This window comes from Phlebotomus papatasi, chromosome 1 (assembly GCF_024763615.1).
Source record: "Phlebotomus papatasi isolate M1 chromosome 1, Ppap_2.1, whole genome shotgun sequence".
Lineage (NCBI taxonomy): Eukaryota > Metazoa > Arthropoda > Insecta > Diptera > Psychodidae > Phlebotomus > Phlebotomus papatasi.
Genome location: NC_077222.1, coordinates 44108271 through 44135209, shown reverse-complemented (window position 1 = coordinate 44135209; position 26939 = coordinate 44108271). Strand labels below are relative to the sequence as shown.

At 33.4% G+C, this 26939-nt stretch overlaps 3 protein-coding genes across 9 annotated transcripts; 2 read left to right on the top strand and 1 right to left on the bottom strand.

Moving 5' to 3' along the window:
- Positions 1 to 1412: 1412 nt before the first annotated feature.
- Positions 1413 to 2432, top strand: LOC129798380 (translocon-associated protein subunit delta). The gene is made up of 2 exons (XM_055841505.1): positions 1413 to 2031; positions 2098 to 2432. The coding sequence occupies exons 1-2, from the start codon at positions 1780 to 1782 to the stop codon at positions 2353 to 2355; spliced, it is 510 nt and encodes a 169-aa protein (XP_055697480.1). The 5' UTR covers positions 1413 to 1779; the 3' UTR covers positions 2356 to 2432.
- A 71-nt stretch (positions 2433 to 2503) lies between these two features.
- LOC129798376 (protein ABHD18) lies at positions 2504 to 7546 on the top strand. Its single transcript, XM_055841501.1, has 6 exons — positions 2504 to 3176; positions 3438 to 3522; positions 3609 to 3791; positions 5914 to 6026; positions 6089 to 6227; positions 6300 to 7546. The coding sequence occupies exons 1-6, from the start codon at positions 3085 to 3087 to the stop codon at positions 7341 to 7343; spliced, it is 1656 nt and encodes a 551-aa protein (XP_055697476.1). The 5' UTR covers positions 2504 to 3084; the 3' UTR covers positions 7344 to 7546.
- On the bottom strand, positions 7354 to 26113 carry LOC129798375 (SWI/SNF-related matrix-associated actin-dependent regulator of chromatin subfamily E member 1). 7 transcript variants are annotated; one of them, XM_055841495.1, is made up of 12 exons: positions 25934 to 26113; positions 25746 to 25821; positions 23259 to 23303; positions 22870 to 22997; positions 22597 to 22803; positions 22402 to 22486; positions 21507 to 21880; positions 21221 to 21448; positions 14276 to 14299; positions 13557 to 13916; positions 12934 to 13486; positions 7354 to 8439 (listed from the first exon to the last, which is right to left on the bottom strand). In XM_055841495.1, exons 2-12 carry the CDS (start codon positions 25807 to 25809, stop codon positions 8396 to 8398), a joined length of 2112 nt encoding a protein of 703 aa, XP_055697470.1. In that variant the 5' UTR covers positions 25810 to 25821; positions 25934 to 26113; the 3' UTR covers positions 7354 to 8395. The 7 variants fall into 7 exon arrangements, with proteins under 7 accessions (XP_055697470.1, XP_055697469.1, XP_055697471.1 ...); XM_055841494.1 differs by lacking the exon at positions 22402 to 22486 and adding an exon at positions 22056 to 22140; XM_055841496.1 differs by lacking the exon at positions 22402 to 22486 and adding an exon at positions 22056 to 22140 and having other exon boundaries at positions 25746 to 25818.
- Positions 26114 to 26939: the final 826 nt, after the last annotated feature.

Genomic DNA, 26939 nt, shown 5'->3' with positions numbered 1-26939 from the left:
TAATGAAGTGATTACATTAAATAGGTCGCCAACCTAAAATAATACTTTTTTTATGTTAATTAATAAATATTTTCGAAAAAATTATTTTTTTTTACAAAATATTTTTTTATTGCTTAAAGTGTTAATTCGTTATTGCTGATTTAGTAAAACATATTATAATCCTCGTAATCTTTGCTATTTCTTTAATATTCGGAAGTAAAATCACGAGGTGCATGTGACAGCTTCATTTTTTCTCCATTTTATTTTGGTGGAAAAATCCACATAAATTCCACGAGCATTTCCATGGATGTATTCTATATGAAAAATCCAGCATAAATCCATTAAATTTTCCTTGGAACCTATTATGGAAAATTCCTATGGAATTTTTTAAGGCAAATAGTGGAAAATTCCGAGGATTTTTTCGCTTGTTATTCCTATTCCGCTTTCTTTTGCTATGGGGAATGTACGTAAAATGCTGCACAGCCACGCCGCATATTTTTTTTTAAATTCATTTCACGCCAGAATCTGGTATGGCCAAGTTTATTTTTCTCTCTTAATTAAAGCTTTTCTGACTTTAATGATTACACACTTACACAGTGCACATCTAATTTGTTGGGGAAGAGTAAGTTAATGTAATTAAAATGAAACATTTAAACCAGTTGAGATTTCTTTGTGAAAGTCCAACTAAAACTAAACACGTGGTTAAAGCATGTGCAAAAATATCAGTTTTCTGTGCATTTGAAACTTTGGAATGATTAATGTTCCTATAGTTTTGATCACACAGATAGAGAAAATCGAAAAAATATACCGTGTTGAAATGTAACTATTTTATTTACATATTCAACCCCGTGTTTTTTCTACATATGTAATAATGGTCAGCATTCTAAAAATCTGTGTTCCACTGAGTTAATTTTTTCATGATTAACTTTAAGTACACGCACAGATAGAGAAAATAAAGAAATTCTCGTAATTAAAACAAAATCATTTTGCTTTTAATTCCATGGATTTCTAACAAGATTAATATTTGCTGGCTGTGAATTTTACTTTTGATGGTTCAAAATAAAGATATCCGTGAAAAATAAAAAAAATACTCTTTTATTAGACTCTGCGTTCAGTTCAGATCATTCAGATGCAATTCATTTGTCGGCATAGTTTTTGTCCCATTATTTATAGAGATATTTCAACATTGTTCACACTAAATTAAATGTTATTTTTTTTAATAAATTAACCGGCGTAAAGCCCGGCATCAATTTTTTCTTCTTCTTCTTCTTCTATTTTATGTAAGGCTGTCGGACTCACTCGGGTCCATCCAGCAACGAAAAGATTCGCAGTTGAATAGGCTGCGACGGTGGTGACCTCCTAATTTGTTCGGAGCGCGGTGGCCACCATGATAAACTTCTTCTAGTTCAGAGCGGTGGCCACCGCTCCAGCGCCACTGAATGTGCATTGACTAGTAGTCACAAAGGGTCACGCTATGCTAAATTCCCATAAGGTGACTGGTAGTTGTTCAGGTATTCTTGTACTGTGGTACCAACCGCGAACTTCCGTTGCTGGGAGCCAATCAAATTTTTTCATTTCACACAACTGGAGATGTCAGTGTCACCGTCCACGCTACGTAGAGTCGTAAACAATTAATCGGATGCAATCGCATGTCGTCGTCAAGTTGTGTCACCCACCACCCCCCGCTAGATTGGCATGCAAGCTCCTTATTGATCATGCAAGCAATTGTCTGAGTGGTTGGCAAGACGTGGATTTTCTCAATAAATTGAGTTTCTAACGTGGCCCGGTGTAGTATTAAAGATGTTTCTTAAAATTTTCTTCGTTTTGTGCGCTATATCTTTGAATGTTATACTTGGTCAAACATGTACCAATGCACAGGTAAAAGGAGCTACATCTTATTCGACATCGGATGCAACAATAGTTAGCCAGATCGCATTTGTCACTGAATTTTCTTTGGAATGTTCTAATGTTGCTACTGAAAGAGTATCTTTGTTTGCTGAAGTAGATGGCCGGATTACTCCTGTGGCAATTATTGGTGATACAAAATACCAGGTATATTGATATATAAATTTATTTTGATGCTTTTCGATTATTATTTAAATTAAATATTTCTTCCAGGTAAGCTGGAATGAGGAAGTCAAAAAGGCTCGCAGCGGAGACTACAATGTAAAGCTGTATGATGAAGAAGGTTATGCTGCTGTACGTAAAACACAGAGATCTGGCGAGGATAATAATGTGAAACCCTTGGCCACAGTTGTTGTTCGTCATTCAGGCTCCTATACAGGACCATGGTTTAATTCAGAAATTCTGGCAGCTGCACTTATTGCTTTTGTAGCTTATTTTGCTTTTTCAACAAGAAGTAAAATTCTCTCTTAAAAATCGAGGCGTCGTGAAGCCCATTTTGGCACTCAGACTGTTTGTGTCAAATAAAATCTTTATTTATAAAAACAAAATCTGTTTACATATCAACATGCAGCTGAAGGAAAAATATTTACAGAAAACCCATATGTAAGGAAGTAAGGCCCTTGCATTAAAAATATACGCAAAATCCGGTATTATTATAAGATACATCGACAGTAAACAATTTTGTTAAAAATTACTAATGAATGAGGAGCCACCGCTGGCCTAACCTGATTTTGGGTAAATTTGAATTTTTCCATTTCTTGAGCTTAAAATTTCGTTTTGAAAGAAATAGTCGTGATAAAGTGAAAATAAGTTGCGTAAAAGCGCGAAGAGATAAAAACGTATTAATAATAAACTACTATTTTGATAAATTTGTGGTAAACAAAGCTACTGCGCATGCTTAGAAATATATTCATAGTGCATTTTACAAACACAAAGAAATATATTTTGTGATAAAAACAGGACGACTTCTTGGGATTTCAATAGTTACGAAAGAAAACTGTGAGGGAAAGAAAAAAGTTCAGAACGTAAAAAAGTAATAAACGAGTAAATTTTGCATTATTATTCGTTCGTTATTGCTCAACCCGCTCAACCCTACATTAAAGTGTCAAAAAATATAGTGAAAAAAGGTGAATTATTTTAAATTTGTTTTACTTTGAAAACAACGCCATATATCATATCCATACATTTTTGTGGAATAAAATGCCACCCAGTCGTTTGGATGGTCTCTATCGGAGTCTTTTGCTGACTAAATTCTTTTGCAAAGGTTGGGGAAAACCTGAAAATCTCCAAAGGTGAGGTTATGTCACAAGAAATTTTCCTTTTTTTAACTTATAAAGAAGCTCTACTAATTAATTGTGAGACGTATAAAATTTCTACTTTAGCTGTATCTAAATTCATTAACTAAATAATATGTTGCATTTAACTTTTTTTTACATATTGCATATGACGTCATAAATGGGGTGATAATTTGGGCATAAAATGACATTGAATTTGAAGAACACACAATGCAAATAAACAAACTTAAATAAAAAAATCCTAATATCTATTTTCAGATTATTTGAGTTCCGCAAAATTATTTCAAATCGCGAACGTTGCAGATATCTTGTGCCATCGAACTATCCCGTGGAGATAACAAAAGTGAGTAAATTCACAAAAAGGACAATTGAACAGAATCCTGTTGGAAAAATATATTTTAAAACAATTTTTGGTTTTTCTTTACACAGGACGAGAAAACATCAGAATGTCGTGTTTTAGAAGGAAAATTTGTAACACCATTTTCACTCTACTTACCTGGCCTAGTTCCAGAAGCTTCCCAAGAAGCCCATTTTCAAGTTATTCTACCCCATAAGTGGAATGACGATAAGTTTAAACCAATGTGCATACATCTCGCTGGTACTGGAGATCATGTAAGAAAAAATTGATCTATTTTCTTAACACTAAACCTACCGAGCCCGGTAAAATTAACCTTTTCGAGATATTTCTAATATTTACGTAGACTTAAACGTTCAATTGCCACTCCTAATGCCCAAGGCACAATAACTTTTATTTGTAAACATGTTTTCAAAATTTTCTATGAGAAAGAGCGAGATGACTAGATCTACATTTAATTCTCTCTCATTGAAATATCAAAAATATGTTTACAAAACAAAAGTTATTGTGCACTGGACATAAGTCATGACATTTCTTAATCCATGGTGATTATATTTTTAAGTACAGTAGAGTCTCTTAAATCTGAACCTCTCAAATTCGAACGACGTTTGGATTCAAAATGTCAATTGTGGGGTTATGTTAAAAAAATCGTATTCTGGATGATTGAAAATCATATTTATGTGCTTATTCCTGAATGTTTACGTACATTATGATCGTATAAAATGAAAAGGAAGTATGTTACCACTAAGACTTGTGAGTAAGTACGGGAATTTAATTCAAAGTACAATTTAATCTCACACAAATTTCGTTAGTTTTGAAAAAATCGTTCGAATTTGGGAGGTGAGAAATGTCAAAAATACCCCCCGAGCGTTCGAATTTAGAAGACTCTACGCGTCTACTGTATTTGTAAATCGAATTCTTTAAAGTTCGGTTATATGTTAAATTTTATGGATAAAGAATCGCGTCGAGCACTATTCTTGGCGGGCCGAAATGAATAAAATTGGTTCAACGCGATTCTTTACCCCAAAAATTCAACTTAAAATCGAATTTTTAAGCATTCCGAGTTGTAAGCTCTGGGGTTGCCTCTAAAGAATGTTAGGTACTATAAGCTTATCTGGGTTTATTATCACTGGTCATTTTTTACTTTAAATAGTTTGAGTATAGAAGGCCAATAAAAAGTCCGGTGAATTTTGGTATAAGTGTAGAGCTTAAATTTCCCGCCTTATAGCAATAAATGCTCTGCTGAGGCAAACCTAAATATTCAAGACGCAATGTCTGCCTTCTAGGCCAGCAGCGCCTCTGGTGATGGTGGAGACGACTGTAATAGTTTAGTCCAGAGGTGTGCAAGAAACCGTTGAAACCGAATTAACGTCAAAATAAGTTTGTTATAGTAGCGCTTTGACCATTGACGCACATGTTTCATTTGACGTTAATTCAGTTTCAACGGTTTCTTGCACACCTCTGGTTTAGTCGATCGTACGATCTCAGTGAGTACGAACGTGAGTTCGTCTTGAGTCGTACAAGTGGTAGGACATAGTGCGGAGAGCTCGCGACAGTCTGGAGCCCACACCAGTCGATTGCATAAGCAGGTCACCTCCTAAGTATATTAGATTTAAGAGTAGATATTGCTTGCCCCCTATATAAGGGAAAGCGCTCTACCTTCGGACGATTTATGCTTCGCACAAATAATGTTATTTTTTCAATGTGTTATAAGATCAATTTGGACCATTATAATATTTTTTTTTATTTTCTGGTCCAATGCCTCAAATGTTTAGAAAACAGATATAGTAAGGATATAGTTGAAGTTTAGTTCGCTGGCGTATAGGGACGGATCGGACTTCTTCAGATGTAACCTATAGTCAGAGGGATCTTGATGCAGATACAAAATACTAAAAATGCAGAAAAATTGCTTCATATACACTGGTTCGGGGAGCTTAATTTTTTTCTAATCTAAAGGTATTAGGCCCGGCTTTAACATACTAAAATTTGAGACAGGTTTATACCATAGGGGCTGAGATATTGTGAAAAAAAAATTTTGGGGATGGCGAGAAAGTTCTAAAGTTGTGGAAGGGGGGATGGATTTAAAATCACCATCTGATGTCGTCCACCCTTATATTAAACGTTTACCAAAAATCGGTTGTCCATATCTATTTCTGTTTTCTCGCCAGAAGGGCTTGTATTTGTACTATGTTGAATCGGCCGGCCAAATGTAACGAAAATCGTAATCTATGAGGTTCAAAACGTGTATATGTATAATATGCAAATTTTGAATCCGATATGATGAGATCGCATTTCAGACCACAGAAACTGAGATTGCAAAGAATCTCAGCTAAAACCCAAGAAGCCCAAAAATATAATAATAATTTTATTTTATTTCAGTATTACTGGAAAAGAAGGACTCTGTCAGCAAAGCCGTTACTAAAAGAGGGAAACATTGGTACCATTATTCTAGAGAACCCGTTCTATGGTGTCAGAAAACCCAAAGATCAAAAGTATTTATTGCAAATCAATTTTTTTTAATGAATTTTATTATGAACATTGATTCATTTTTTAGACGTTCCAGTTTGCATAATGTGTCCGATATATTTGTAATGGGAGGATGTTTAGTACTAGAATGCTTGGTTTTATTACATTGGTGCGAAAGGAATGGATATGGGCCACTTGGAATTACAGGTCTTTCTATGGGTGGACATGTATGCAACTAAACAAAATAATTATCTGTAAATGACTATACGACATACTGAAATTTATTTAATTTAATTTAGATGGCGTCTGTGGCAGCAACAAACTGGCATAAACCATTGGTTCTAGTCCCGTGTCTATCATGGTCAACAGCATCGTCAGTATTCACCCAAGGAGTCATGACACAGTCAATAAATTGGGATATCCTAGAGACACAGTATTTTGCAGATGGAAATTACCGTGAACGTCTAGCTAAAATGGTCACAATTGTCGATGATGCGTTCTTGGCAGGACAACGTTTTGTAAAGCATTTTAATGAATCTATGAAGGAGCTACAAAAAGATATTAAGGAATCCCGGGAGTATCAAACAAAAGATATTTTTGGAGTTGATCGTTCCAATAACACACTCAATTTGTCCCCTGCCTTGCTTGAGAAACTTTTATCACGAGATAAAGGACGCTTAACAACTCAAGAAGTAAATGAACTGAACGAAAAGATTAGGGAGGCACAACAGAGATATAGACTGAAACCAATTTCAGTATCTGAAGACATCAAAATTGTGAAAATTCGTGAACTGCCTAAAGGGAATTCTGTGGAGGATGCTTTGAAAGTTCTAGCCATTTCTAATGGATTGCTTGTATATGAACCACCAACAACGGGCAACGTAATAACTACAGCTCTCTATGATGGTACAACAAAACTTATGAGCTATATAATGCCAAATAGTGATGTATCTACGGCACATGATGACAACAATGGCAATGAAGTTGAATTATCTGGAAAAAAAGCTTGGTGGGAGAATGAGGCACTACAATTTATGCGCGGTGTGATGGATGAATGCACGCATTTAAAGAATTTCTCTATGCCATATGACACATCTCTAATCATAGCTGTTTGTGCCAAAGACGATGCTTATGTCCCACGTGAGGATTGTACATCACTTGAAGAAATTTGGCCTGGAGCTGAAGTGAGATATTTGGACGCTGGTCACGTCAGTGCATATGTATTGCATCAGAAGTTGTTTAGATCGTGCATTATTGAAGCTTTTGAACGCGCAAAGAAATTACATCTTCCTTCTATTAATTCCCCAAACAAATTATCTTCAGAAGAGTGCAATAATCAATAAATGTTGTACATAGTTCCACACAAATTTATTTTATTAAATTCCTTTTGATGCCTTACAATAAGAGATAAACATGCCTGTTTAACAATCTTCTTCAATAAAGATTTAATGAAGCTTTTCAATTCATTTTTAGGAAATCAAGTTTAATTGTGATACTGTTTATAAAATATGTGATTGAAAATAAAAATATTTCTTTCTCACTTTAATTTTTATACGATATTAGTATATTCCTTAACGATTTGTTAATATTATTATTTTAATTAATATCTTAAATTGACGCCCTTTAGTGAAAAGTTACCAGGGTGGATACCCCGAAACACTGAATAAAAGAGTGTTTTATCAAATTACAATATTTTCGAATTATGAAATAAATACAATAATGGTTGATGCATATATTTAATGATACAAAAATATCGTAATATATATTGAACCCTTTTATTCAAGATAACATCAAATGGCGTAGTGGCGTCATCGGGGTATCTACCCTATAGGCTTTGAATATTACGATTTTTTAATGCGATTCATCTTTTAAAACTAATACAATTTTTACTTAAATTTTTTTGCAAAGAAAAATGCCAATATTAAACTTTAAACATCTATACTACAACTTTCAAAAAGAATTTAATTTCTAATTTAAATGTTTGTTACACTTTTATTTTATTTTATTTACTATTATTTCATTTACTTAGATTTGATATATATAGAGTAGAGAAACCATTTAATGCCATCCATAATAAATTGGTACTTTTCTTTAATTATTTATTTAAAATATTTTAGAAGTGCATTTCGATTTTGCATTACGAAATTATATAAAATTATATAAATATATTAGGGGCGCCATGAAATGAGGTATGGTATGACATAAAGTGGTTTTTTCCCTTATCTTCTAAAATATTTGTGATTATGGATACTTTTTTTTAATATATTTCCTGCAATGTTTATTTAAGAAATACATCTCCCAATTTTGTCAATATATAAATAAAAATGATAAAATTATATTCTAAATTAAATTATTTATATAATTTTACCTAATTTATAATTCTAAAACTAAATATTTAATCTTTCTTATCATGATTCTCCTCTGGGTCGCGTTTCGGTTCTGAAACAAAATTAAATCATTGAGTGTTGGAGATTCCCATGAAATTTTGATCATAGTTTTTAAACTCTATTTAGAATTTGGTCCATTTATTGATTAAAAAGTGGTCTTGGTTCTCAAAAATTTATTTTAATTAAACTTCATATCATTAATACGTGAAATTAATGCGAGTAATAGTAATGTTTTAGATGTGAAAACTTATTAATATTTTGGGTCAATTTAAACCTTGGGTTAAGTCTACTTTTTTGTCAATAAATAGATCAAATTAGTGGTAAATATGAACTAATTCAAAAACACAATTTAGAACGCTTTAGTAGCAACAATAATTTTGAAACATTAAAATTGTAAAGTGACATTGGAAATGTCATCACAATATTTTAAAATTTCACTTTGAAGATACATCCTAATTTTGCAAATTTGTGAATTTTTTTTTTGAACTTTGTGATTCCGCTGCATGATTTGTAGAAAGTTACAGATTCATAATCTGACCTACTTTTAAGCACATTTAACAAAGACTATTTTCTTAGCTAACTAATTGTACAACTCTAGTGAGCATTAAAAATTAGGTGAAATTAAAAAAAAAAACATAAAAAGTCTTGGTGACAATCAAAAAATAGGTTTCTAATTTTATATTGAAAAAACAAACGATCACGAATTTTTTTTAGAAGAACAGTGTAGAAGACGCGTTCTAAAGTTAATTGAATGTATAACATGTTACTTTGAATGAAACAAATAAATGAATCTGCGATAAATATCCTTTTCATATAATGAGACATAATCGTTTTTGGATTTATTGGAAGTAGAAAGTGTCTCAATAAAAATCTACTCTACAATTTAATTCTTCAGTTCCTGTCTAACACAGAAATACCATAATTTAAGCCTAATTCCACACCCAGAAGCTCCATTCATGGGTCAAACATTTTAGTATTTTTAGTTTAGTCTTTCTATAGGGGAGGGTGGGGCTGTTTAACGACGGGGCAGTTTCAATTTTTGCATATTCTTCTTATCCCTTTGAAAGGAATGGAATAGAAGTAACATAATTGTATTAAATTACCAGTAGTTTTATGATTATTATAAGGCACTTAGCGTTGAATGAAATCTAAGACGGTTCTGATAATTTTCATTTGAGTTTCGAAAGTGCGTGAGGGGCAATTTCATGCAAGCACACTGAGAAGTTTCCAGTGTCTAACAATTTACTTTTTTAATTAAAATTAACTTAAAATGATCATTGAAAACGTTTTGTAGCTGTTTTGTCGATAAAGTTCGAAATTATTGAAAGTAGTAATTTCTAAAAAATCATAATAATAATTAAAAAAAAATCTTTCAGTGTTTTTTAAGTGCTTAAAAATTATGAATTTAATTGTTTTAACTCTTTCGTCTCCTTTTGGACACTAGGTACCCATGGAAACAACAATTTTTTTAGACTACCTAGAATCGATAAAAATCCGATTCTTCTGGATAATTACAAACTATAAGGATGTCCAAATCTAGGATATTTTTTGCAGGATCCTAATTAACTCCTGAGCTTAGACATTTTTGGTGAAAAATCGTGAATTTTCGATTTTCTGCTTCCTTGCAGATATTGTGACTTTTTTGATATTTCTACACAGAGAATAAAAAGAGGTCGAAAATTGTCAAAAAGAGACAAAAGTTGGTTAACCCACGGAGTTCAATTTGTAGTCAACCAATTTGATTACCATTGGTGTGCGATATTGTCTCCTTTTTGTCAACTGGAGACAAAAGAAAACTATTAATTGTCAAAGAGAGACAAACTGAGGTCGGAAATTGTCAAATGGAGACAAAAATTGGTAGTCTTGGGTAGTCCAATCCGCAGTCAATCAACTTGTTGACCATTGGAGTGCGATTTTGTCTCCTTTTGTCAAAAAATTATATCTGTCTCTTTCTGTCAATTGACAAGAGCATTTTCATTTAGAGCGTGAGCGAAAGAAACGTGGGTGTTGTGAATAAACGTTTGTACATTTAAGTTAAAGTGGAAAAATGAGTGTTGCTGGTGAGGAAGAAGTGGAGGATGCTGAACTCCAGGAATTGTGTAGAAATTTTGGGGTAGAAGAACTCTACGAAGGCTTGTTAGGTAATATGTTAAATATAACCTCAAAGTCACAGGAGTCTTATTGAAAATTTTTATTTTTTTTCTAATTAAAGCGAAAAAAGTCTCTGTGGAAATCTTAAAGAATGCTGATTTGATGGATATAGAGGCATTCTTACCCTCTGACGCAACAAGAGTGATTTTCAAATCACATTGGAGGAAGTGGAACGCAGCCTTTCCGGATTCTCTAAATCCGGAAGAGTGTATGAGGGAGTGCCATGTACATTGCCAGAATGTGTCCAATCCAGTACAAATACAAAGTAAATCGAAAACAACATGGTTTTCGATCCACCTGGAAGACATTCTGATGTCTATGCCAGGGAGCAATAATATTAAAGAATATTATACTCGGCATGGAAAGTTTGACAAATATAGGAGAGACGAATTTGTTGATATGATTCTGGACTACATCGACGCACATAATATCCAATATCATTTGAAATAAAAAAAAAATAAAACAAACAAAAAGAGAAGCTTTTAATGAAAAAGGTGGCAAAAGGAGAGAAAATCAGCATACTTTTGACAAAAAGTTAGTTAATGTGGGTATTAACCAATTTGTTGACCATTATGATCTCCATTGATCCAAAAAGGGGCTTGACGCCAAGATTAACCACTTAATTGGCCAAACAGGTAAACATTTGACAATATGTTGGTTGACTCAGGCACTAACCAATTTGTTGACTATTAATGGTCTCTTTTGGTCAAAAAGGGGCTAGGCGCCAAGGCTATCCAACTTTTTGGCGCATTTCCACTGGGAGTTGTCTCCTTTGGACCACCAAATTACCTCTTTTTATTCTCTGTGTAGACCAGAATAAGGAAAAACCTCTCGGGGCCAATAAGTATGATAACTAACAATTACAGAATACAAAAATTCGAAAAACAATTTTTTCATAAATTTTCAAAAAACTTGTTCAAACTTGATGGGAACTCTCGTCCGCATAAATCTAGAGGTCAAATGTAAGGTTATCCCACCAATGCCCGCCATTTGCTTTTTGACAAATAACAAAATTCCAAGCGGGAGCGAAATTTTTGCCAATATGGAAGATAATTTTGACATTTGGCAGCGACGGAGATTGCTTTCAAGGAAGTTTTTCCTATTCTTCCAGATTTTGGTGAATTCTCATTGTTCAGGAAGTGTCTTTTATGCTTTTGAAAAAGCTTAATGTGTCTACAATAACATCGTGTTGAAAGAAATGTGTTTTAAAGTGTTATGTGTAAAATATTATGAGGAATCTGTTGGCAAGCAGGAGCTGGGTGTCTTTCTTAGCACTTCCTGGACATCCCACAAGATACTGGTCAATAATTCACCTTGTTTTAGTTATCAACATCGTACAGAAGTCCTTTGACACTCACAAATAGTTTACAAAATCGATAATATTGGCTTTGGAAAAATTGAAGTTTGTATCCTTTGCGTTCTTTTGGGGACGTGAGTTCCCATGAGTTTTCCAATTTCCCAGAGGCGGACCAACTTGACCAACTTGACCACTAAGAGTTACAATAAAGTGACTTTTACTGAAATTCGTTCACTGGATATGTTGTGGTCCGGAAAGAGTTAATATATTTTCAGAATGTTTTCAGCAAGATATTGTAAATTTTTTAGTATTATAAAAATTCAAAACTTTGAAATACTATTATAAAACTGTTATACTAAAAAGGACATGTTCTAAAGCGATATAATGACCCAACAATGTACAGAATTAGCTTAGCACTACAAAAGACATTTCATTCGTATAAAAATTCAAAGAAAACTGCTCAATTAATGAGAAATACGCTTGGAAATCTCTAGCGATATTTTATTTTCTATGTATGATCAATTAGTGTTCAAATTCTGTTATAAAGTTCTTGTTTGATTATATTTTTAGGTTTTAGAGTCTTAGAAGACTTTAAAATAGTAATTTTAATCAATTCTGATATCGCAAGTTTCCTATAAACACGTTTTATTTTTCTCAAAAATTGCCTCATATTTATCTTGAAAGTGCCCCGCAGTGGGGGACTTTCACACATTCTGCCTTTCAAGTGAAATTAATTTCTCCATAATAGACTAATAAAATTAAAGGATTATTGTTATTATTTTTATTAACCCTAAACACAACTGTAATGCCCAACGCACAATAACTTTTGTTTGTAAATATGTTTTCAAAATTTCCTATGAGAGAAAACGAGATAACTAGATCTCTGTTTCATTCATTCTTATTGAAATGTCAAAAACATGTTTACAAAATAAAAGTTATTGTGCATTGGGCATAATTCACAGAATATACAAAGTTTTACTTCTGTTTATCATCTTTTTGCAAAATGGTCCCAAAATCCATTTTGCAATTTAGGGGTGAAACTGCCCCACCCTCCCCTACTAGGGTAATTCTCATTCAAAGAATATCACAACTTCATACCTTCTTCGTTGTTTACTGTGCTGGCTGGAGTAGGCATTGTTGGTGACGGGCCAGCTTGCGAAGGATACGGCGAATGTAGGGGAGGAGCTGCATCTATTGGTACTTGATGACTTTGTGGAGGTGGTGCTCCGTGCTCTGGATAATGCATTGGTGGGGGGCCAGGACGTGGCCCCATGTAGTGAGACGGTGGTGGTGGACCGTATTGGTGATAAGGGTAAGATGTATATGTGTATGGTTGTTGTGGATGTGCCCCACCGTATGGTGCATAGTAGGAAGCACGATGAGGTCCTCCAGGAGGTGGAGGATATCCTCCATAAGATGGATGTGATGGTAAACCAGGATGAGGTGGAATGCCTGCGTGAGATAAGTGGCTATGAGGCGCAACATGATGTGGAGGTGGCGGTGGAGGATGATGTGTCGGTGGTTGAGACACCTGAGGATCTTGTGGTGGCTGTGGAGCCACTTGAGCTGTATTTGATGTTGAAGGGGCATGACTCGTGTGGGTTGGAGCAGAAGATACAGCTGGTGTTCCGGGTGAATAAGATGGGTGAAGCTAGGAAAATAAATAAAAAGAAAGACATTAATTTCGAAGCTTTCTACTTGTTGTGTTTCTGTATAGTTACCGAAGGTCCAGCAGTTTCAGATCTTTGTTCTGTGTTTGGAGATGAATTGGGTGGATTTGCAGGAGATTCAACATCCGCTTTTTCCGTTTCATTTGATTTAAATTGATTTGGCTGACTTTGGGATTCAAGTGATGCATTCGCTCCAACAGATTGCGGTGTAAGTGTTGACTGAGACTGTGGAGAATCTACTAATTGCGACTCCTCAGTAGTAAGAGCTCCACTTGCATTAAGTGTTGACGCTTTCGAAGCATTTGCCAAGTTGTTGGAAGGTGTTGAAATATTTTGAGCAACGTGTGGTGTATCACTTGTTTTTGTATCGAGCGGATCATTACATTTTGTAGGAGCATCTGTTTCCATAGGCTAAAGAAAATTTATATAATAAAGAATATATAATAATAAAGAAAGGGCTAAAGAAAGAAAGCCTGCTACCTTCGGATACTTTAAGCTTTGTACAATTCAATTTATTCTCTATTTTCCTTATGAATTTCACCTATAGCCCTTTCCGAAAACTTGAGGCATTTGACTAGCTATTTAAAATAGTATTCTGATGGGCCACATTCATTTATAACACATTGAAGAAAATGATTTTTGCGATTGCGAAGCATAAATCGTCCGAAGGTAGCGCGTTTTCCCCTATAGTCAAACTTATAATGTCATTTTTGCTAAACAAACAATAACCTTAAATGTGCAACAAAAGCAACAGTCTGAGTTTATTTTACCTGCATAAAGTGTAGCACAGTCATCTGATAGCATTGCAATTGAGGAAAAGCATATAAATGCATATAATATAAAGCTTATTGAACTACACCAATGGTGAAAAACACTATTTTGCTTAAAATTCTGATTCGATAGTGTGCATAATTTTTGAAAACCTTGAATAATACGTAATTATTTTGAAAACGTCCTGGACTGGACTACAACAATCTAAAATTTCATTAACTTGCACAAAGGAATTTTTGAGAAAAATGAGTTTGAAATTTGATGAACTTTGACGCTATCGCAGCGCCACCTGTGGTGAATTTTTGAACTTCCATTTGAAAAGTGCTTATCGAGACGAAACCAAAAAGGTAAAATTTAGGTCGCTATGTTAATTAGAACCGGAGATAGAGGCCGGTCAATATTCGAACTTTGACCCCTTATAGCTCGGGTCAGGGGTTATGGATCGACTTAAGTATTTTTTGTTTGATAGGTATAATCAAGGGCTACAACATACTAAAATTTCAGCCCGATGCACAATGGAATTTTTGAGTTATTTAATTTAGAAAATTGAAAAATCTTTTTAATAATAGAGCCCCTTGCGGTGGTTTTATGAACTTGTGATGTTAGAAGGGGAAGTGGCATTTCATGAGAGCTTTTCAAAAAGCCCTCACTTTTTAAAATCTGACAATTAGGACCGGAGTTATGGCCATTTTAAGAAATTTTTTTTGGACCCTTATAGCTCGGGTCAGGGAGGTCGGGGGACCTTAAGTTTGGTATTGCTGGAAAGCCCTAAGGCCCAGCTATAACATACTAAAATTTGAGCCCGATCGATGCCATAGGGGCTGAGCTATTGAGAAAACAAAAAAGGGGGTATTCAAAATGGCGGAAGGAGGGGTAGGGGGTCAATGCACCAAGTTGCAATTTTCACCCGATATATAACCTTTGCCGAAAACCGCAAGTCGATATCTCTTTTAGTTTAGGAGCTATTAAGCTCCAAAGAGCGGCCGGCCGGCCGGCCGGGAACGTAAATTAGCCACATATATATATTCGTGATCAGGAAGTGCTGAAACACATTTTGGCCAAGTTTGAGCTCGATCGGACGACATGAAATTTTGTTAGGACCATAGTAGGTGAGATTATTAAGAATCTCACCTAATACTAGAAAAATTAAATTAAATTTTAGAGTTGAAGAATCGCGTCAAGCAAGCTATTTTCGGAGACGGAAACGAATAACATTAGCTAGACGCGATTCGAAAAAAGATCATTAATAAACATTAAAAAGAGAGAGTTGCGATACAGAAAGGTGAAGAAGAGACGGATGCGACCCATCGTTAGAAAGGTCTCAATCACAGATAAAATATACTCAAATTTCATCGATATTATTTCATAAACACCGAAAATGCTGTCCCGTTATAGTTCAGATCAGAGAACATCGAGGAAGGAGATCGACCCACCGTTGGAAAGGTCTCGACCTCAGCTACAACATACTAAAATTTAAAGAGAAATAATCGCTTAGTTTTCGAAAAATTCGACATCAAAATTTTGAAAATCGTTTTTGCGATTAATTGGACTTGCAATTAACTCGGAGGGAGTTATTGTGTTAAAAGAGTTGTAGTAGTCCACGAGAGCTTTCCAAAACACCAAAATTTTCCAAATTCTGAACATTAGAACCAGAGATATGGCCATTTGAAAATTCCATTTTTGATCCCATGTAACTCGGGTCAGGGTAGTCCGGGAGGCTTATTTTTTTTTTTTAATCGAAAGGACCCAGCTATAGCATACCAAAATTTGAGATCGTTACATATTTTGGTGGTGTTCCAAAATTGCGGAAGGTGAGGAGTGGATCTGGTATCACCAATTTCTAGCCACCTGTCGAAATTTAACTTTTTTAACGTAATGTCAAAACGTATAAATCCAAAAATTCGGGCAAGATCTGACGAGCTTCTTGGACCATAAACGCTTAGATTGTAACGAATCTCAGCTAAAAACCTTCCCTTTGCTATTCCAACAGACATATTGATTCCCTTTATCGTTAATAAAAGAAATAATGAAGTGAGCATATTTTGGTAGGTAATTTTATATAACTTTGTCATAGATAAATTAACATATTTGCCACACAATATTTTTGCTTCCTTATAAATAGTTCAATTCAAAAGAGTCCAATAAAATTTAGTTTTAATGAAAAAAATCATTTCAATAAAATTTAATTATTAGTTACATTCATATTTGTATCGCTTAAATAAAAAATAAAATAGGAAAACGAAGTGAAAAAATATCTCGAAATTCTTCTTAACTCTTTCGTCTCTTTTGGGACTCTGAGTACCCAAAGCAGCATATGAATATTCTGTGAAAAACAGTGTTTTTTAATTATTCAGAACTGAGAAAAATTCAATTCTTTTGGATGATTACAAACTATAAGGATGTTTAAATGTAAGATATTTTTTGTAGGACCTCAATTAATTCCTGAGCTTAGATATTTTTGATTAAAAAATTGTGAAATTGGCTTGCAGCATATGCTGCAGTTCGGAAAGAGTTAAAATGAACCGGAACCATGATAGGGAGAGGCAGTTAAATGAATCCTTATAATGGAGTTATAAGCACAAGATATTCGAATTTAAATATAAATGTAATAATTCTTCCAATTTAATTTTTGAAATTCTAAATGAAAAGTACGTATTTGGTTAAAAAAATCCAATAAAAAATGTTTATACTGAAAGAACTAGGTATAGGGTAAAGGCTCATAATTTTGGACAGTCTGCTTATATGCATCGATGTTCCAAGTTTGAAGTGCGATATTTTCAATACTAACTGACTTTTTTGTTACACTTCTTTTCAGAAGGATTGTTTAGAAATTTGGCAAGCTATTTATCATCTCATTTTTACTAAAATTAGTTTTCATACATTTAAAAATGAATTGATATGTAGAGGTGAATTTGGCTCTTATTTTGGACAACTTGTTTATTAATTTGGCCAACTTGGCTGTAAATTTGGACAGCTAATCCGCCTCAATAGGATGCCCATTGTTCTTCATTTCATGAACCAATCTTACCAAGTCCTCTTCCTGTTCATGTAAGGGAAACGCAGAATGTAACAAGAGGCCCGGAAACTTTCCATATCATTCATTAAAGTAAGTTGACTTCGATACTCCAAGTACGTGCGGATTCGCTCATTCCCTGGCCTTTTCGGGGGCCTTTCAAAGGCATTTCTCGCTACATTTCTTTCGTAGAGATGATGCTCCTTTGTTTCTCCAGGTATTTGTCCAACCTAGTCATCACAAAGGCTAAAACTTCACGAAATTTCGTGAGAAAAACACCTGTCCAAAATAAGAGCCATCACCTCACTGGTAAATGTCATAAAACATTTCCCATTTTTCACACGAAAAATCTAATTCACAAGGCAAATCTCACTTCAAGTCAAATGTACAAATCACCACTAACGTGAATCAACACAATATTCAATGAATATTCAATAATATCACTCAAAAAAACCGAAGAAACATTGTTAGTACTTCACCACAGCTAAATAAGAACTGAAGTAAGCCACGAAGTTCTGTCATATTTCTCGTAAGCAATTGCTCACACTGAATTTTCAACAAAGCAATTTCAATTCAAGTCATATTCAAAATTTAACGTATTTAGTGTTAAAATCTTCCAAAAAGAACAAATATTTAGATAGAATTCATTGTTCATCAAATATTGGAATAGAAATCGATCATTTTAATCAATTTATTTTTAGTGTCCAATGTTATCCTCAAAGTGACCAAAATAAGAAACTGGACAAAATTATGAGCCTTTCCCCTATATTTATATAAGTTTTGCTAAATGGCACTGTTTAGCGCTCGCAGTGGATGATGGCAGAACTAAATACTGCCGGTAGATGGCGCCAGGAAGCATTTAGCAGCAAATTTTCTCTTTCATTTTTTTTCTTTTTCTCTCAAAATGTCAAAATGGACTTGGAATTTCCCCTGAAATTATTTATCAACTTGGGGGATATTATAATCACGATTTTTATTACTTATATTATTATAGGAATTATGCTGCGGTATGCTGCCTATAGAGAATGGTCAAATAAGAGTATTAAACATACTCCCGACCAAAAATGTTGCATTTTTTAGTGAATTGCGTCATTATTTTCCCGAGAAAAAAAAATATTTTTTTCTGAGCAAATATTCAGTCGGGGGTTATAAAATTATTCATTATTTATGAAAAATATGTTTTTTCTTTTGCAAAAAGCATATTTTCCTCAATTTTCGCAATTAAATATTGGCATCTTTCATGGAACAGCCATTGATGTATTATGCTCACAGTCGGTCACAACTATTGTAATTGATCTTGAAACAGGATTTTTCTACTTTTTTAACTTTTTATGGTAAATAAAGTTCCAGATGCATTTAAAAAAATCCATTTAAAATTTGTGACTCCCCCACTTAACTCTTTCGCCTCTTTTGGGACTCTGAGTACACAAAGCAGCATATGAATACTTTGTGGAAAACAATCCTTTTTTTTTAATTATTCAGAACTGATAAAAATCCTATTCTTGTGAATGATTACAAACTATAAGGATGTCTAAATGTAAAATATTTTTTTGTAGGACCTCAATTACAATAGACTCTCACTCAATCGGATCTTTTTCAATCGGGCGACGAATTTTGTTGACAATTTTCACGTTTAATTATGAACCTAATTCGCTCAAATTCGCTGTAGTTCTTCCTATTTTATCGTGATTCTTTATAATTGAGCGCCCTTTGTGGAATTTACAAAGGCTTTGACGCTCAATTCTATCGCTAAACCGGATGACATTTTGCCCCATATTCCCGATTGAGAAAGAGTCTACTGTAATTTCTGAGCAAAGATATTTTTGATTTAAAAAAAAAGTGAAATTGGCTTACAGTATATGCTGCGGTCCGGAAAGAGTTAATGAGTTCAATAATGCCTTTTAAAAATACTAAAAAAAAATTTCTATGGATACTACAAAATAAAATATAATTGTTTTATCACAATTTAAGTTGAAAAATTTACATAAAAGCGTTTTTGTTTGTTGCGGCAAATGCGGAAAATATATATTTTTTATGTTATAAAATGTTTTATATTTTACAAGTGAAATAAATGTATGATCCGTGCACGATGCATATGCATAATGTATATGCTGCACTTTTCTATTTATAAATTTTCGATTATAAATTTTCTAAAGCGTATTTTTACGCAAAAAACTACTTTTATTATCGTGGTAAAATAACAAACCAATAATTATCGTTTTTTTAATACTGTACGTATTCTTTTTTAAATGAAAAATTTATTCAATTTGATGATTCATTTTTTAAATTAAAAAGATATGCATTTATATTTTTTAGAAGAGAGTTTTTAAATACCTTTAAAGTCAGGAAAATATGCTAATTTGTTGGAAATCATTTCAAATAATTTTGAGTAGACTGTGTATACCATTAAATAAAAATTATAGAGGCTCTAAATTCTACATGTTCTTGATCTTCTTGGTATTTCCATGAGGTTCCGAAGTTTTTTCAATATTTCTCGAATTTAGAATTCATTAAATATCAAAATATCTTGAGAATTCCCAAGAATTTCTTGGGTTATTAATTTTCTAAAATCACAGCGGACAAGAATTCTTGGCAATGCAATTTTAATTTAGGTGTAGTATATTTTTTTATAAATGAATTCACAATATTTTTTGATAAAATTAGATAAAAAAATTAAATTTATTGGTCGGAAAAGGTTTAAGAATACATATTATTCAAAATATATTATAAATATGATTTTTTAAAATTTTTGTGAATTTTAAATTTTTTGCTTTATTTTTTAATGTCAAATGTTTCTACTCAACTCAGCAAAGACAAAAACCAAGTGCATTAAAGTCTCTCACTCGATTGGGGAAAAAGAATAACTTTGACTAATTGCCACTGCGATCGCTAGTGTAACTTCGAGGTCAGCAGAGCTCAGCTGAAAAAATATATGTTTTCAGCTGATTTGAAAAAGCTTAGCATTTGGTGCTCGCTGGGTAGTTTCAAATTGCAAACTGTTACATATTATTGTTGACATTCCCCTCAATTCTGATATAAACGTAAATATTTAGTTGAATATTCAATATCGAAGATGAAAGATTTTCTATTATGAATGAAAATTTTTGATGATAAAATCTTAAGCTAAAAAAAAACAGAGATTTAAAGTTGCCCACAATTACTTTAAAATTAAAGGCCTCAGGACAGTAAATGAGTTCTGCCTTGCAGTTTTGAAATCTAGCTCTAGATTTATTATATTTCTTATATATTTATTTATTATTATATATTTATTTATTGTATTTATTATATTATTGAAGAGATATTTGTTTTTATATACAACAATATGAACAAAGAATATGAAAAAGTCTCTGGTTCTGATGCACTTTCTAACGACTGATGTAGGGTGGCGGCATTGTGGCCATTGTCTTTACCTATGGCCTCCTCGAAAAAATTTTAAAATGTCACAAAATCATTTCGAAAAACCTTAAAATTAAAAATATTTGATGTGTTGTGATAACATATCACATTTTCATGGTTTTGGGAATGATTTTCTGACAAAAATTGCGACGAGGTTAACTCTTTCCGGACCGCAGCATATGCTGCAAGCCAATTTCACAATTTTTAATCAAAAATATCTAAGCTCAGGAATTAATTGAGGTCCTGCAAAAAATATCTTACATTTGGACATCCTTATAGTTTGTAATCATCCACAAGAATAGGATTTTTATCTGTTCTGAATAATTAAAAAAACATTGTTTTTCATAGAATATGCATATGCTTCTTTGGGTACTAGAGTCCCAAAAGAGACGAAAGAGTTAAAAGTAAAGACAGGCCCAGGCCACAAGAAATGCCATCATCCTATATAATCAATGTGTAAAATGTGTGTTATAAGTGAGTTTATATACAGTGTCATTTATATTTATTTATTGTCTACTATTTTGTTATAACTTACTTCTGACTGTTGAGATGGTTGGGAATCCGATGGAGGAGATGCTGTGGTATTATTTGCTGCTTGTGGTGCCACAGATGATTCAGATTCTTCCACTTTTGGTGGATGAGGAGTTCTTGCAATGGAAGAGTTGGGTTCTTCAAGTTGACGCATTCTTTCTCGGCGCATTGCCTCATACTGTCGTTCCACCATCCTTTGAAAAGTTTCTTCATCCACAGCAGGTTTGCAATGCTGCAACGGGGAAAAATTAAAGCATAATTGTTACAAAAATAGATAGTTTTTTTTTTACTTTCTTCAATTCCTCTTGAAATTGTTCACTGGATTCTACAAATTTACGTTTCTTTGCTTCAAACTTCTCTTCAATTTGTTGCAATTCAGCTTCCAATTTCATTTGATGCATGGTCAACGATTGAACTTGACGCTTTAGAACTTGCATTCGCTGAGTTGTCACAACTGACCGCACGTCAGGGACCACAGCATCAGAAAATATTTCATTAATGAGACGATGATTGCGTAAGAAACGTGCGTATGCTACGTGCTTGAAGGAATATCCATCATCTTGATCTTCTTCGTCCTCTGCCGGTTGAATATCAATACGACGTTCTTGTTGTTGACTTTTTGAGCTTGATCGTGGTGTTTCATGTGGATCACCATCTGCACCAGCTGATTGATCGGACAATTGAAAAAAATAAACAAGTCTTACAAAGGGACACAGTATTTCAAAATACATAAAGCATTGCCTTAAACACTTAAAGCACAGTAAAATAAATTATGTATTTTTTTTTTAGTATAAAAAGCTAATGAGGCAAAATTGTGATATCTACACACGTACACGTACCAGGCTTTGATTTGCTTTTAGCAGACAAAAATGCCAAATATGCAGGTGAATTGTGATATATTTTCAAATTTTTCTCGTATTCAACCTGAAACAAAACATTGTGAGCATACAGACTAAATGTAATGAAATATTAAATATATTTTTTGTTCTATTTTTGGTGTATTATCAATCGTTTTTGGTGATTTTGTGATGTGTCATTTGTGAAGAAGGTGTTTCTAATTATTTCCATTTACCACACAAGATTTTTTTTTAAAATTTTATTAACGAATGATTGAAATTGATTGTGGTTAAAACTTTATGTGAACAAACACTAGCAATATACATTTGCATTATTTATTGGCTGTACCTTTCAATTTATTCGAATGGTACCGATACCATGTCAAATACTCTGGTGTAGCATGGTAATTTTTCAAACTCTCTAAATATATTACCTAAAATATTATTTAATAATTTTTATGCTTTTTCAATTTGAAACATATGTAACACTTTTAGAATCGTTATCAATATTGTCAGGTATTGGAAACATAAATATTCTCTTTACCTTCTCTGCTTCGTACTCATCAATAAATTCCTGTTTTTCTGCGTCTGATGCATCACGCCACATTTGTCCAATAATTTTTCCAATTTCCCAAAGTTTGAGCTCGGGATTCGCTGCCTTCACGCTGTCCCAAATTTTTCTTGAGTATCTCATATACGGCATTATGGGCTTCTCTGGTGGTTTGGGTGGTTTAGGTGCTCGAGGATCCATCTTAATAAAATGTAAAAACAAAAATGTGAATTAGGATTTTTTTTTCATTCATATAAATTTACTTACTGTCACTCCACCCTTGCCAACTTTTTGTGGTGTAAATGCGGGATTACTGTGAGATGAATGTACAAAAGGACTTGCATTATCTTTTCCACGATCATTTGATGATGTTCCTCCAGACGCTCGCAATCGTTCTTATAGAAATATTAAAGAAATTTTAATATATGAATTAGATTAATTTATCTTTCAACTAACAATGTATACGTAAAATTAACATAGAATTTACATCATAATAAATACAAAAGCAATAAAAGCATTTAAGAATTCAGATCAATATCAAGTTTACAGAAAAAGGAAGAATTACCATTATATTGTCTATCAATAAAAATGTGGGCAAAAAGTAAAAGTATAATCGAATTTATTACTTTTTCCTATTGGAAAAATACGAAATTTACCTTTGAGAATGTTGAAAGAAACCGGTGCGACAGGCGACATCATATCTAAAGAAATAAAACAAATAAAGGTAGCACTAATTCTACGCATTCATATTTTAAATAAAAAGCAAATAGACAATAGTTTCTTTCAAATATTTTTCATTAAACTGATTTTCAGTTCTTATGAATGATTCGTGTTATTTTTAATAGTCATTGAATATGTTAAAAGAAGCTAATAATTATTTTACAAAATTTTCCCGTAATTTTATTGCCAGACCAGTGGGGTAAGTGTGCCAAATTTCGGCATAGTTGCATGCAAGCGTCAAAGTTTCAAGTTTGAAATGTAATATTTTAAATACAAATTGATTTTTTTTATTCTTTCTTCTGAAAGAGTGTTGCTGGGAGCCATGTAAAGAGTATACCGTCTTTATTTACTCTAAAATAATTCTTAATACATTTTAAAATGAATAAAAATATAGACATAGCTTTGGTGGCCTATTTCGGCCACCTTCATTCTCATAGTTCCTTGCCCTTCAGGAATTCTTCCAATGTCTTTTTCATGTCATCTCGTTTGTCGAAGCTACATTTTTTGTTATTCTTTTGCATTGTATAATCTCTAGAGTACGTAAAATCTAAAAGTTCATGGAAATTTCAGGAACAAAAAAGGTGGCCGAAATTGCAAGCTGGACGGAATTTGGCACACTTACCCTATATTTGGTAAAATTTTGGAAATCAGAAATTTCGAGTTTTTGATTTCACCGACGTCACATTGTCCGTCTGTATATCTGTGTGTCCGACCGTTACCACGATTAGAACCCAAGCGACCCAAGCGATTAGAGGTAGAGATTTGGACCTTCGAGAAACCCCCTCTCCCTTCGCATAAATGGACACTGGGACCATTAACATGCCCCTTAGTGTCCCCTAACCTTCCCCCACCACTCTAAAACCACGTTTTTTGGGATTGCTCGAAAACGCGCCGTGTAACTTTTTTCATTTTTGGATATGTTTTAGAGAATTCATCCTTCGTCTTTATATGAAAATACCGTTGGGTCATTCCCAATTACGGGGGGATCCCAATAACGGGCGCAATATAGGCAAGACCGTTGAGTCTTGGGCGGATGAGATCTCTGACGCGAATCTCAAAATTGTGAGTTCGAGTCCTGCCCGGTGCAAGCAACTGAATGTCAGGAAAGGACATTTTCACTCTTATAAAAACTTTATATAAATGCATCGCCTCTGCCCAAAAAAAACTGAGAGCATGGAAGAAGCATCCACATTACGAGGAAGGCTGTCTACTCGTGGACTTAGTGGATCTTCGATTTTTCAAGGTCAAAAGTTTAAAAGTGAAAGTGCATTTATCAATCGAATGGTATCATGTTTGGGCTCGTTGGAAAAGTCTTGGAATTTTAATCGGCTCATAACCGCAATAACTAAATTTATTCCAAAATTCAAATCTGAGGCCAACTGGCCTCAAATCAATATCCAAGAAGGACTACATGCGACGAATTCCCAAGTTTCCCTGTAAATCCTCATTTGAAGTAGTGGATAGTCAGCATAGACAAAATTTCAGAGACAAAACATAGATTTGACCACTGAGGAAGACGCGTTAAAGTGTCGAAAGCTTTTGCAAAGAATTTTGTGTTTTCCTGTCCTGAAAGGATAATACCCACTGATACATCCGGAGGGAGTTCATCTCCTTGACCTTTTTATGCTATTTGTCGTCAGTCAGTAATCTACCAAAAGTTAAATGATGTAAAAGTACTTTTGAGGTATAGCATCTAAGTCACGAGTTCAAGCACTTCGTATAGCCTGGGATGTTTTGCCATCCCTTTTACATACTTTCTGATTTATCTTTCTAGAGGCAAAGAACAGCTTAATGAGAAGAGAATTATGCAATATTTTCATGCAATATATACAAAAATGCATGCGTTTTACATCAAGTTAATTTAATAAAACAAATATTTAGAAACCAAAATATTGAAGAAATATGATTTTTTGTAATAGTATTTTAAGTGCATATTCGTAACTTAGATAATAAAACTTTTGCTTAAAAAACATAATATTTCGATATTAATCAACCGCTTCTTCTGTTTTATAATATTTTAGATTTTGATTAGCAATTTTGGCAGTAGTCAAAATTACTAATCAAAATCTAAAATATTATAGAAGATTAGTATTATATTATATATACTAATTTTAATATAAATAAACTTATTAGAATAAATTTTATAATTTTGTTTTTTCTTTTTATTTAGGGTTGAATCTCGTAGTATTGTTTATTTATTTGTATACCAATCAACATTTATGTCTTAACTTTGTCTTTCTGACAATATCAGTAACTTATTAAACAATTCAGAGAAGCATATTGCAGTTATATGCATGTCGATAATAGTGTGAATAGAAAAATGCGTTCTTTAATAATTATTCATGCTACAGAATAATTATATAAAAGCAATTCAGGAGTAATACATGGTCTCATCTTAAATGTATGATTTTCTATGGACTCACGAGAAGGTGAACCACCACTTGGCATATTCATCGCAATTTGTTTATAGTTGGGCGGTAGGGCCATTTTAAAGTACTGCTGAAATTGCAAATAAAATATCGTAAGAATTTTGAATATTTCATGTGTAGAGAGAGAAAAAGGAAATTGTTGACCGGCGTGATTATTTTGAGTACATTTCTATGCCTTTTACCTTGCAAATTTCACTTTAATAGTATCAATCGTAGTTGAACTTTTCACATACACTAAATTTATAATAAAACTCTTCTGTCTTACATTACAAAGATTTTACTTCACAACATTTCGTATGACGCGTTGTTCCAAATGGCAGCTCTGGGTGTTGCTCCGAAAAAAATGGCTGTCTAATTCCTCCCAAATTCCTCCAGCGATTCCGGCTGTCATATTAAAAAATTTCCGGAAACTTTTTAGAGCAAATTGTTGTCAATATTCTTTACTTCTTCTTCTTCTTCTAATATTTATAATTGTTACCAACTTCACGGGAAACCATAATGGATGACGTGTCCCGTCAATTTTGTGAAATAAAGGGACAGATAATCCTAACCGGCTTATGTAGGTGAGATTCTTAATGTGAGCTAACTCGGAAAGCATGCAAATTCGATTTAGAGCTGAAATTGTGGGAAGCCATTCAGTTATATTGAATCAAATTCGTGAAATTATAAAATTTTGTATTTAAACCAAAATATCAAAGATTTGGATGGACTGGCAGAAAAGTGATATATGGGTGAAACGTAAACCAGAAAGTTCTCTATTTCCCATAGAACATGATCTCATCGATTACTCAGAAGCCGAGATAAGCGCGGTTTTTTGTTTCTGAACTCGTTTTTTCGACCAGATCGCCCCAAGTGTTCATTTGGTGAACTTCAACTATATGAAAGAATTGTTGTATTTTCTGAGAATTTCCATTTAAAACCCTATTTTAAGTGTCTTGGTGGAGTAGAGGCAGTCAAATTGGCATCTGAGTGGTTTCAAAGCGTTATTATGGGAAAAGTCATTTTTTTCACACTTAAACAGTAAAATCGGACAGATCGCATTATCTGATCAAAAAATGATGTATGGACGAAATGTAGATACGAATATTCTCTACAATTATGTCGAAGTAATCATCAAAATCGGTTCAGCGACAGTCGAGAAAATTGAGGTTGTGATATTGAAAATGGTTTTTCGACTATGGCGCTCCT